This window comes from Eptatretus burgeri, chromosome 1, assembly GCF_056783735.1.
Source record: "Eptatretus burgeri isolate ZD-2024b chromosome 1, Ebu_testis_v1, whole genome shotgun sequence".
NCBI lineage: Eukaryota > Metazoa > Chordata > Myxini > Myxiniformes > Myxinidae > Eptatretus > Eptatretus burgeri.
In genome coordinates, this window is record NC_140961.1 from 72,293,436 (window position 1) to 72,305,687 (window position 12,252).

The window sequence follows — 12,252 nt, forward strand, 5'->3', positions numbered from 1 at the left end:
TAAGGTGTTTCGTCTGAAGCTGCTATGTTTTTTTTTTTTGGGCCTGCTCAACCATGCCTTGATTTGGAACATGCCGCAACGATTTCTCAACGATAAAGTTTTTTTTTTCCCACTTTCCTCACTCATATTATTGAATGCCTGTTCATCAGAGCGATGAATTGCTGGTTACATTGCAATGCTTATAAACGCCTGGAGACGCCAGTATTCATGGCTTTATTTAATTTTCGAGTATGAATAATCGAGAGAATATCTTAAAAGAAAGATTATTACAAATTGTAAGCTCCAGATTTGAAAATATCAGCAGTTTGGACTCCGAAAAAGTGTTGATTTGTCCAATTCGGACATCGCATGGCCATTTCTCGGTGCAGAGTTGTATCGACGGCATTTGGTAATCGTTTGTCAAGCCAGGCGTTCTGTTGGAGTGCTTGAGTGCTTTAGCCACTTACTGAGCTGTACAGTTCAGTTTGTGTCCTGATTGGGATGTGCAGTCGACAGTTACTACAAGGTAGAGGTATGAAAAGCACACACGGATGTGGTACATATGGGTAGATTTGGATCTGTACGGACTCTCTGTGGGCGCATGGACATGCCATGCCTGTTACGGGTGCCGTGGTGGCAAAGTTTCATCCTATATCTTATGGAGGTTCTTTCAGATTTTCCTTTGTCCTAGCGACTGTTTATAAAGCATTTGTTTATCGCATTTGCAATGTTTCCCTTTGTGCGTTTCAAAGCAAAATATATTTGATAACGCCTGATTTCCAAGCCGTTTGCCGTATTAACGTGTTTTCTAAATTACCGAGCCAATTTTTTTTTACACCCATCACACGCAGCTGTTTATAAAGAATAATGTTTGTGATCATCTCCCTGAAACGTCTCTATAAATGTAACGTTTTTTGATGATAGCTACTCAAGGTTTCTGGGTTGTATACAGTAAGTACTGCAGTTTGTAATCACATTGACTCCAACCTGCAGATTCCTGAAAAATTGCCGACATCGGGTGTGTGTGTGTGTGTGTTGCGCATGGCCATTTTTACTCAGAGATGGTTGAACGGATCTTTGTCAAACTTTCAGAGGTTTGTCAGTGAGTGCCAGGGAGTGTTTTAGGCCAAAAAAAAACGAACATATTTTTTTAAATTGCTGGATAGTGCCGAAGCCTTTTTCATTGACAGTTATATTCAAATACATATAAACGAATACAAAACAATTACCAGGCATTTAAAAAAAAATAAACCTCTTTCAGAAGCAGTCTAAGTTGGTTGTACATCTTCTTCCTGAACGGTGCCACCATATTTATAGATCGGTGGGAAAAAATTAACCCAGGAAAATCAACGGCACATTCACAAGCATCCTTTTACCGAATAACATCTAATTCCACTTCGAAGGTAACACTTTTACAATGCCTCTTAGTCAATAATCTACAGGGTGTTTACAAAGTCCCGTTACCTCTTCTGCAGAACCTGATAAATTAATATCATGAACACACAAGAGGTATAAACGGTAAACTATGAATACACAAAAGTTTTATTGTCATCAACACCAAAATATTAACATGAATATATATATATATATATATATATATATATATATATATATATATATATATATATATATATATGTGAAATGTACCATTTGAGGTGGGGGAGGAGGAGGTGTAATGGGAATTTGTGACCACCCTGAAGGGGACAGTACATTTCTTTGTGTGAAGTTGATTTTACGATCTCTTGGTTTGGGTCTCGTGGTCATCGTTACTTTGTTGGACAAGGGACCGTTATGGGCCATTTTAGAATCTCTCTATAGTGCCTAAGCCTTTATAGCTATGTGAAAGGTAATATTAAATGATCCCCTGCCCCATTCCTTCGGGCTTAGTGGGTGTCGTGAAGTTTTTTTGGGCCCCCACAAAAAGAATAAACCTGGCAAGGCCAGGTACCACTCCTAGTTATACATAAAATAATTGATCTTTCAATTCTGAAACTATAAACCATATCAATGAGTGGAGGTTGAGGGTGGGGGGTTATATTCTACAGTGTAGGTGCAATGGCAATGGTGTGGTGATCCTGAGTTAGTCAGCGATAGAACTTTGGGCTGAAATTTAGATTTTTCCAAAGGTACAACAAAACACAAAGTGTGAAATATAAATCAGTCTGAATAAATATGTCAGTAAAGATTGGCAATGTAGACAAGATGCAATGGACACAGGTGCCCCATTTGTATTTCAATTAATTTTATTGAGGCCAATAAAATAATCATCATCAGAAATCATTGTTAATACTAATTTAATATCTCCAATTCTTTTTTCACATTCATAGTTGAGAGCATCGAGAACTAAAATCGCAACAGTATGAAAGCAATAACTTAGAATGTGCTGCAATCCAATTGTTTTTTTTTTTTTTCTTTCAGTTAGATCACCTTGTTCTGTCCACAATATTCTCGAGCTACAAAGTAAATCTCAGCAGATTCACTCCGGCTGGCCAGAGGTTTCACCTGCCGTACATCCTTGAACAATGTTTCAACATGACGACGCAATGTACCAGCATCTGCGCCATTCCACAGCTTGCACAAAAAGGACCCACCAGGCTGCAGTGTGCTCTCAGCGAGGGCTAGCACTGTGTAGCAGAGCAACATCATGTTGCTTTGGTCAAGTTGCCGAATGCCACTTGCGTTTGGTGCCATGTCACTTAAAATGACATCAGCAATGTTTCCTGGCAAGAAGTGTTGCACACGCTTTTGTGTTTCAGCATTGTGTATGTCGCAGTGATCCAAGAAGATGGCTCCAGGAAGTGCATCAATTGGGGACAAGTCCAAGCCAATGACTACTCCCTGAGGTCGTGCTGGGAGGAAATAGAATGTGCCACAGTAAGTATATGTTTCAAAGATTACATTTTACCAAGATAATTATTTGGCAGATTGAGCAACACAACAGGCTTGTTTTTAAGAAAATAAACCAATCATCGGCCTTGCTGGTAGGTGATCTGTATAATCATCCTTGTCGACTCGATTAGACCAACATTAGTTATTAAGACTGCTGGGGGTGGCAAAATATCTTTGAGCCGTCTAATCTGGTTTCGAATCTCAACCCAGATATAGACTGTCACCCTGATATTTTGCAGGCAGGGTGATACATCAATGTGTGTGTCATCTAATTAGGAAGAGGTTAGGGTAATGCCGGAAGGAGATGTTAAAGATCCACAGTGTATTTTGCGATAAGTAGGTGCATTATCACTGGCATACTGAACAAATTACAAATTTTTGCCACCTTTAGTTGAATGTCAGGATGACTGAGACATATGCACAGCTTATCTCCAAGTTGTGGAGCCTGGGTTTGAATCCTGACCCAGCTATGAGCCATCATCCCGGTGTTTCACGGGTAAGGTGATTCATCAATGTGTGTGCCGTCCCTCGAAGGGACGTTAAATTGGGCGTCCCATCTGCAGGCATGAGTTGGTGAACGTTAAATATCCCATGGTGAGCTTCGAGAAGTAGATGAGCTATTACTGGCACCATGAGCAAATTCCAATTCATGTGACTAACTACTTAGTTGAACGTCAGGCCCAGCCAGCTGGTTTGTGAAAGACTTGGGCCAAAAACTTCCCCCGGAAGAAAGTGGGAATAATTGTGGCCATTAAAGAAAGAAGTCAAAAGTTCCCGACTGGACCCAACAAGAAGGGAGGAATAATTGGGACAGGTAAAGAGGAGGAAGAAGAAGACTACTAGATTAAGAAGTTATTCAGATTGCTGATGATCAACACTACGCTGTGAAATGAGATTCCCTCTTCAATACCCCTTCTTTTTTGGATAATGGTTGAACATTATTTTTGTCTTTGTCATTCATTATTAGTCCAATGTTTTGACTTTATATGCCTGGTGTTTGCTTAATAGTTAGGGTGGTGGGCTTGGGATCCGACGATCCTGAGTTCAAATCACATTCGGATGTTAAATTAATACCAGGTGGGGTTGACTCAGCCTGTCATCCTTCCGAGGTCGGCAAAATGAGTGCCAGCTTGCTGGTATCGTGTGTCGGAGTGGCGACCCGTCCAGGATTGTGCCCAATAGCCAAGGAGACTGCTTCGGCAGCACCAATGCTCTGCACAGAGTATGGTCCCAATGGATGGATGGTTTTGACTTTTCAAATTGAGCTGTGTCACCATGATTTTGAGTTCTTCAGCATTTTTTGAAATTAACACTGTCATTTGTGGATCGTAGGTGCTTTATTCTTTCTCCATCATTTATCTGTTGGAACACTGTTGGAACACAGGCATACAGTGAACAATTTGGACAAGATTTTGCCTCCATGTCCGACACCTGCTCAAAATTGATTTCTCACTATTTTGATGCACTTCCAAGGTTACTGCTCGATCCTTCTATGATAACCTCTCCTTAACGTCTTCAGAAACAGGGTTGCCAAAGCAGTTTTCTATTGGCTTGGGGGCACAATCCTGGAGGGGTTGCCACTCCGACGCAGGATGCTCGAATGGCTCATTATTCCCAGTAAGCTGGTACTCGTTTTGCTGGCCTCGGAAGGATGACAGCCCGAGTAAACCCCTCTGAGTAAACGATAGAGGCTCAAACTCAGGATCCTAAGATCTTAAGCCAGCCACCTTGCCCTTGTATATCTCGCTTTAATGTATTTATGTAACTGGAGTTGACGTTTCAGAGATGTTTGCATGCATGCAAAGGGAACTCCAAGGAAGTGAAAGAGTGAAAATTGGGTGTTATTGAAGATAATTAAGTCTTATTTAAATATCCTTTATCAAGGCGTTATCCTTGGTGAGCCCTCTGTCAGCTAGCTGCTGGGGTCTCAAATCGCCAGTTCGTTCTGCCTATTCAAACATGCCTTGCTTTGGAAACACTATCTCCTCCTGTCACGGATTAATTAAAGTATATAATCAAAATATTTTATCTGATTTCAAAATCGGATCTAATGAACTAAATAAGTGTCGAAATCCGGAGTGAAATCTGGAAATTTTTACAAATTAGCGATTAAAAAAAAACTATAAGTGTATTGTCGTGGGTTTAGCGGCCCAGGTTAATCCCGCGACACAAAATTGTGGCGCAAGGTGGTTAACACTGCCAGCCCCGGACGGTCAAACTTCTCCCTTGGAGACCTACAACCGAAACTCTCGGAGATTAATGCGCGCGTGTGAAAAGGACGCAATGGCGGTGTGACGGAGGCACAAACGTACGCCAGGCAATTTGTGAGCGGCACTCAACACCAAGGCTCAGAGAACCAGTGCAGCTGCTTCGTGCATCGATCTTCCTCACCAAGCCGCTATTTGACATACATGAGGCTCGGGGTCCGTTTCTCACGACTCGACCAAGAGCCAAAGGCCAGCGTCTTGCTTCACCACGTGAGTCAATTCTTCTCAGCACGAATGGCACGGCTTTGCAGAATTGCGCCATCCCCTTCGGTGACACACACGAGGCCTCGAGGCCCTTCCCACATGACCGGCCAAGAGTCGATGGCCAGCTTCTTGCTCGGTTCACGAACCAAATCGCCTCAGCACAAATACGAGAATCGTACCGTCTTCTGCATGCGTCGGAGGGAAGCCAGCTGTAAAGCCCTGTTCTTACAGACCATCTCCGAACTACGTTCTTTATCGACCGTGTGCATTCCTTCCCTCAACTCAACTCTCACTGACTTCGTGCATGCACTCTCAATCTCTCACCATGACTGTGCAACCAACCCCCCTCTTCGACATCACGCCTATCAATCCTCCCCCTCCGGGGCGTGGTCTGCTCGCACAAAACCCGGGAAGGCGGGGCTTCTGCCTGCTCTGCCAGCTTCTGATGTCACGCCCATCAATCATCAGCTTCGGGGGCGTAACTTCGCCCGCCGTCACCATTGGAGGCGGGGCATCTGCCTATTCAGCAGGTTTGCTTGTTTCTTATCATGGTTTTGGTTATAAAAACATGGGGAAAAGTAATGGGGGCAATTACATACTGGGGAAACTTATTCTTACTCCTTAGCTAATTAGCACCACACCATCCCCCTCCCGTGTGGTGACACGTAACACTTAAGCTCTCAGTTTCACAACTTGATTACGTCTGTCTCCTACACATCCATGGACCAAACAACTCTATTCAATCCTAAATTTCCTCTTAAGTTCCTCCATCTATCCCCACAACCGCAACAGTATTTATTTCAGCAAAAGCATTAAACTTAACTTTTTTTTTATTGTTCGGACAATTATATCTAGTGAAGAAAAGATTAAGGAATGTGCAGAAAGAGTAACTTCATTTGGTGCAACACCGTGCTCTCTAACCTGCTTTTACAATCCATGACGATAGAGTCGACAAAAGTCCTTTTTTCCTGCAATAACGTTCGCAATTTTCTTTTTCCTGTTTTGTACAATTTGCTTTCACGACAAAATGATAATGTGAATGCACTAATAATTTCTGTAATGTATTCATAGTCGGCAGTGAGTGCAAACAACGAGGTACTGTACATGGACAACACACACGGAGGATAACATTCACAATACTCTCTCTCCCTCCCCCTCCCATCCTTCTCTCCCTTCCCCTCCCATCCTTCTCTCCCTTCCCCCTCCCATCCCATCCTTCTCTTCCTCCCCCTTCCATCCTCTCCCTCCCCCTCCCATCCCATCCATCTCTCCCTCCCCTCCCACCCCATCCCTCTCTCCCTCCCCTCCCATCCATCTCTCCCTCCCTCCCACCCCATCCCTCTCTCCCTCCCCTCCCATCGCTCTCTCCCTCCTATCCCACTCTCTCCCTCCTATTCCATTCCTCTCTTCCTCCCCCACCCATCCCATCCCTCTCTTCCTCCCCCACCCATCTCATCCCTCTCTCCCTCCCCTCCTATCCCTCTCTCCCTCACCTTCTCCCATTCCTCTCTCCCTCTACCCTCCCATCCCTCTCTCCCTCTCCCTCCCCCACCCATCCCATCCCTCTCTTCCTCCCCCACCCATCTCATCCCTCTCTCCCTCCCCCTCCTATCCCTCTCTCCCTCACCTTCTCCCATTCCTCTCTCCCTCTACCCTCCCATCCCTCTCTCCCTCTCCCTCCCCCTCCCATCCCTCTCTCCCTCTCCCTCCCCCTCCCATCCCTCTCTTCCTCTCCCTCCCCCCTCCCATCCCTCTCTCCCTTACCCCTCCAATCCCTCTCTCCATCCCATCCCTCTCTCCCTTACCCCTCCAATCCCTCTCTCCATCCCATCCCTCTCTCCATCCCATCCCTCTCTCCGTCCCATCCCTCTCTCCCTCCCATCCCTCTCTCCTCTCCCCCACCTCGTCTTTCTCCCCCCACCCCCTCTCCCCACCCCATCTTTCTCCCCTACCAGCCTCTTTCCTGTCCCCATCCTCACCCCTCTTTCTTCCCCACCTGTTTCCTCCCCCACCCCTCTTTCTCTCCCCCCACCCCTCTTTCTCTCCCCCCACCCCTCTTTCTCTCCCCCACCCCTCTTTCTCTCCCCCCACCCTCTTTCTCTCCCCCCACCCCTCTTTCTCTCCCCCACCCCCCTCTCTCTCTCCCCAACCTCTCCCTTTCTCTCCAACCCCCTATCCTCCCTCCCCCACCCACTCTCCTCCCCCACCCCTTTTAACTCCCCACCCTTCTTTCCTCCCCCACCATCACCCCATCCCTGTTTCCTTCCCCACCCCATCTTTCTCCCCCCACCCCTCTCTCCACCCCATCTTTCTCCCCACACCTCCTTTTTCCCCCCACCCCCTCTTTTTCCCCCACCCCTCTTTTTCCCCCACCCCCTCTTTTTCCCCCACCCCCTCTTTTTCCCCCACCCCCTCTTTTTCCCCCACCCCTCTTTTTCCCCCACCCCCTCTTTTTCCCCCACCCCCTCTTTTTCCCTCACCCTCACTCCATCTTCCTCCCCCACACCCCCTTCTCACCAGAAACATCCCACCCACCCACCTTTCACCCCCCCTTCCCCCTTCCCTGGTTTTAAACAGTATGACATACTTGAGTGAGGTGAGGATAGATGGGCTGGTTTCAAACGGTATGATATAGTTGAGTAATGTGAGGATAGATGGGCCGGTTTGAAACAGTATGACATATTTGAATGAGGTGAGGATAGATGGGCTGGTTTCAAACGGTATGATTTTGTTGAGTAAGGTGAGGATAGATGGGCTGGTTTCAAACTGTATGACATACTTGAGTGAGGTGAGGATAGATGGGCCGGTTTTAAACGGTATGATTTTGTTGAGTAAGGTGAGGATAGATGGGCCGGTTTTAAACAGTATGACATATTTGAGTAAGATGAGGTCAGGATAGATGGGCCGGTTTTAAACAGTATGACATATTTGAGTAAGATGAGGTCAGGATAGATGGGCGGGTTTCAAATTACCTTAAAATGAAAACTCTTCCTCCTTCATCTTGTTTATTTATTATCATGGTGAGTCTCATTCAATCCTGTTTCTCGTGTGGATTAAATGCTCGCTATATTGAATACGTTTTTTAAACGCATTTCCATTTAACTCATTTGTTCCCATCAAACAGCATTTCCGATTATACACCACATTTTAAAGCTCGACAGAGACATGATAGAAGTAAATAGGCACCTTAAATTTCTTTATCTCATCTCATCTTCATCTTCATTTCATTTCATTCACCCATCAGTTTTACTTAGTGATTTGTACTAATATTCGATTGTTTCTTTGCAGAAACGACAATTAGTCGTTTCTGGTCTAGTATGGTCAATTTCCTTGGTTTTGTATGAACATTAACTTGGCCTCGAACCCAGGGAGCACACAAACTTTCCGATTTTCAAAGAGGACGAATTGTTGGCCATTTGGAAGGTGGAGTCAGCCAGCTTCAGATAGCCCAGAACCTTGGCATTCGATCTGGGCCCTCAGAAAGTTGTCTTCGGGCTGTCAAGCGGTTCATTGAGAAAATTCCCCGTTGCAAGGCAGCAGATGTTGCAGAGGAGGTCCAGGTTAGCTCAAGAGCTGCCATGCAGTACCTTCATCAACTGTGCTGCTATGGGAGAGCAGTGTGGAGAAAACCTCTTCTTGGACCAGCCAACATTCAAAGGAGAAAGAAGTGGGCTGACGAGATGGCCACCAGACCCTTGGAGTTTTGGCAAACTAATATTTTTCAGATGAGTCCCAATTTACTCAATTTTCTAAGAGTGGACGAGGATGGGTCTGGAGACTTCCCAGTCAAGAGTTCTCTTTGAACCGATTGCAGCCAACTGTCAAACACGGTGGTTTTTCAGTGATGGTGTGGGGAGCAATCTGGAGTGCTGGTCGGTCAGAGCTTGTGGAGTGTGTTGGCAACATCAATACAACACCATGACACACATTTTTATCCTTGAGGATGGATGTCTCCCTGTCTTCTCCACTGGTCAGTTGGTCAAAAACAACACTCTGTTCATGGAAGATGGAGCTCCATGCCACATTGCAAAAAAGAATGGCAGTACGGAAATGGGATCAAGCGACTTCCATAGCCAAGTCAGTCTCCTGGCATGAATCCCATTGAACACCTCTGGACCATATTGCATCGAACTGTGTAGAAAAAGTCCAGGAAACCAACATCATGGGCAGAATTGCTCACCCGTTTGCATGAAGCCTGGGCAGAAATCCCACAAGATAAAATTTCAGAACTCGTGAGTTCTATGCCTGAAAGAGTAAAAGCATTGAAATCTTCAAATGGCAAGTCCACCAAATACCAGTGTATGTATTAAAATAGATCAAATGTTCTTCAAGTGTTAAATAAATAAACTATTTTAAAATCATGTTGTCTATTTACTTCTGTCATGTCTGTATTTGTAACGCAGGTGAGAAAAGGATACAAACAAAAAAAGCAGCTGATATTTCAACAATTTATTCACTCAATATTTAAAGGGTGAAAGTTAATTTTTATTTATTTTCTCTGGAAGCGATGGGTCTTGTATTACATTCTCATAATTATAAAACGTGTGTGCGACCCAAAGCCTATACGAGCCGAGACCCACCCTGCACTCCAAGAGCGTTGACCCTCTGTACGACCACTTGGCTCCACGAACCGGGCGCAGCGCCGCAGTCCACAACCCTGAGCCCAGGTCGGAGCAGGCCGAACTGGGAGTCCATCTGCAGAAGCTTGAAGGCGCTGCGGCAACGATATCCTTCCTCTTTAGCCTGCCGCACGAATGGGTCTGATATTTGCCGGGCGAACCATCTGCGCTTGGCCGCCTTGCCAGACGAGGCCCGGCCGGGGCATGTCCATGGGAGTCGAGCACAGCGAGTCGGGAAGAACGAGCCAGGGAGGAAGGCAAGAAGTGAGTGCATCCCAAGGCTTTTCAACCTATCCAAACATCCATCCACGGTGACGAACTCCTCAGGTTCTTCACATTTCCTTTAGGCACGTCACAATACTGAGGACGGTGACTTGGACTCCCACTTGGACACGTGCTCGGCAGGATGTATTGCCAGACTACTTCCGTCCTCGTGGGATCGTCATTGCAACGCATGTTGTGAGGCGAGTTTTGACGATCCACAACAATTTGTGTGATTTGATGACAAGAAACGGATGAGAAAATACATTTTGAGCAGTAAATCCTGAAGAGACCGGAATTTAACCAGAAACCAAATGAAATCTCTGACTGGATTTGAAGAAAACGTGACCACATCATGGAATTTTTCATTGCATTTCCTGCATCAGAAAGTTTCAGGATTTCATACTGAACAGGTAAACTATTTTGGTGGCGCTTCATTCTCGATTTGATGATCATCAAATTTCAACACTGTCTACTTATTGCCAGAAAAAGCACGTTTTTAAACAGAAATGTGCATCTTTTTCTTTGTTTGTGTGCAGTAAAAGGCTGTGGGGCAGCATCATTGGCTGAGGGTGTGTCTGTGCCACTGATTCAATGCCCTCTGCTGGCTAGGGCAGGAATTTGGAATTTGGCTCTGGTGCTGGCGACAGCCCGCCAACTCTTCGTGAAGGACACCGTGGGATTTTTAACGTCCACCCATTCATACCGGCAAACAGGACGCCCAGTTTAACATCCATCCCCTCTGGCACACACATTGATGAATCACACCCTGCCTGTAAAACACCGGGATGACAGGCGAGACAGCTTTCAGGCCATCCTGCCAGTGTTAATCCTGAAACGTGTACTGTATGTTACTCGGGGTGTGCCTGGGCAGGTTTTAGTAGGTTAAAAAACAAGGGGGGGGGGTTGGGGAGGGGACACCTCCAATTTTCTCCATGTAAATATTTGTCATATAGTGCCATGTGGTCTGGAGTTAGCAAGCATAAAAAATCCTGATAAAATATGCCAAAGACCTCATAAAAGTGGGGAAAATGAAAATAGAAATCAATGTGAGGAACCAAGGTGATGTGAATAATAAGCAAAGACTTGGAGAAAGCTTGACAATTAACATCAATGGATATGGTGCATGAACTGCATCATGGTGAAGAGTTTCACTCCTGGGTAGCCTGGTGACTGAGGATGCCATGCAAATGTCAGAAAAATAACACAAAGAGAAAAGCCATAACCAAAAAGAGGCTTTTGGCCAAAGAAGACGCTTATGAGAAAGAACTTCAACAACCAACCGAAGGAGTTGTTCGTGAAAGCCATGCTGTGCAGCTGAGTGAAATCTGAGACATGGTTGTTGAATTCGAGAGCACACGAATACACTGGAAGTTAAAAAATGTGTGCAGAGATGGATGGAAAGGACTGGGTGAGTTTTTAAGATAAATTAAGAAGTTCTTGAGTTGGGCCATGAGCTTAAAGGGGTAGTAGCATCTATCGACACTTGCTCTATTTGCTTCGTTGTCAAGATGGGGTGGCCAGACCTCGAGACGTCAGGTCAGGTATGGGAGCATGCGCTGGAGCAGCGTGTCACTGCGTCCACTTCCTGCCGTCCATCTCCTTGAGATGCTGATCAACCTGCTGCAACACGAGGCATGACTTGGGGTTGGCCCGTTGGCCTCCTCCACTCATGAGGCTCCCTCGCTGAGAGAATCTGGTGAGCAGGATCAGTGTCAGGAAAATGAACCACATGTCCATACAGCTGACGCTCACAGACCACACAGGTATCAAATCTCATCTGAGTCTCTCTCTCTCAACAACTGCTCATTGGACACAAAGTCTGGCCAGCGATAGCCAAGTTTTCTCCGAAGAGACTGGTACCGAAGAAGTTAAATCTCCATCTTAGATCCTCGGTCAGAGTCCAAGTTTTGCATTCGTAGAGCAAGACTGGAAGGAATAATGACTTAAAGACTCGGACTTTCGTCCTCCCGCACAGGTACCAGCAGCGCCACCACACCCCATTATCCTGTGAATCCATGACTCCCCAGACC

General features: G+C 45.7%; 2 protein-coding genes across 4 annotated transcripts in view; one reads left to right on the forward strand and one right to left on the reverse strand.

The window, feature by feature from the left end:
* Window positions 1-2,204: 2,204 nt before the first annotated feature.
* Window positions 2,205-10,232, reverse strand: MRM2 (mitochondrial rRNA methyltransferase 2). 2 transcript variants are annotated; one of them, XM_085887960.1, is made up of 2 exons: window positions 9,920-10,232; window positions 2,205-2,828 (listed from the first exon to the last, which is right to left on the reverse strand). In XM_085887960.1, the coding sequence occupies exons 1-2, from the start codon at window positions 10,230-10,232 to the stop codon at window positions 2,398-2,400; spliced, it is 744 nt and encodes a 247-aa protein (XP_085744086.1). In that variant the 3' UTR covers window positions 2,205-2,397. The 2 variants fall into 2 exon arrangements, with proteins under 2 accessions (XP_085744086.1, XP_085744095.1); XM_085887969.1 differs by lacking the exon at window positions 9,920-10,232 and adding an exon at window positions 5,181-5,691.
* The window catches only part of LOC147034732 (cone cGMP-specific 3',5'-cyclic phosphodiesterase subunit alpha'-like), a 140,494-nt gene continuing 130,966 nt past the window's right edge, over window positions 2,725-12,252 (forward strand). The window contains exon 1 of one of the 2 annotated variants that reach the window (XM_085887952.1): window positions 2,725-2,853. Coding sequence is in view for 1 of the 2 variants with exons in the window: in XM_085887945.1 (XP_085744071.1) it covers window positions 10,534-10,632 (99 nt within the window). In the remaining variant the exon portion in view is untranslated. Of the gene's footprint in view, window positions 2,854-10,407; window positions 10,633-12,252 lie in introns of those variants that run through there. The other variant, XM_085887945.1, reaches the window with a different exon arrangement.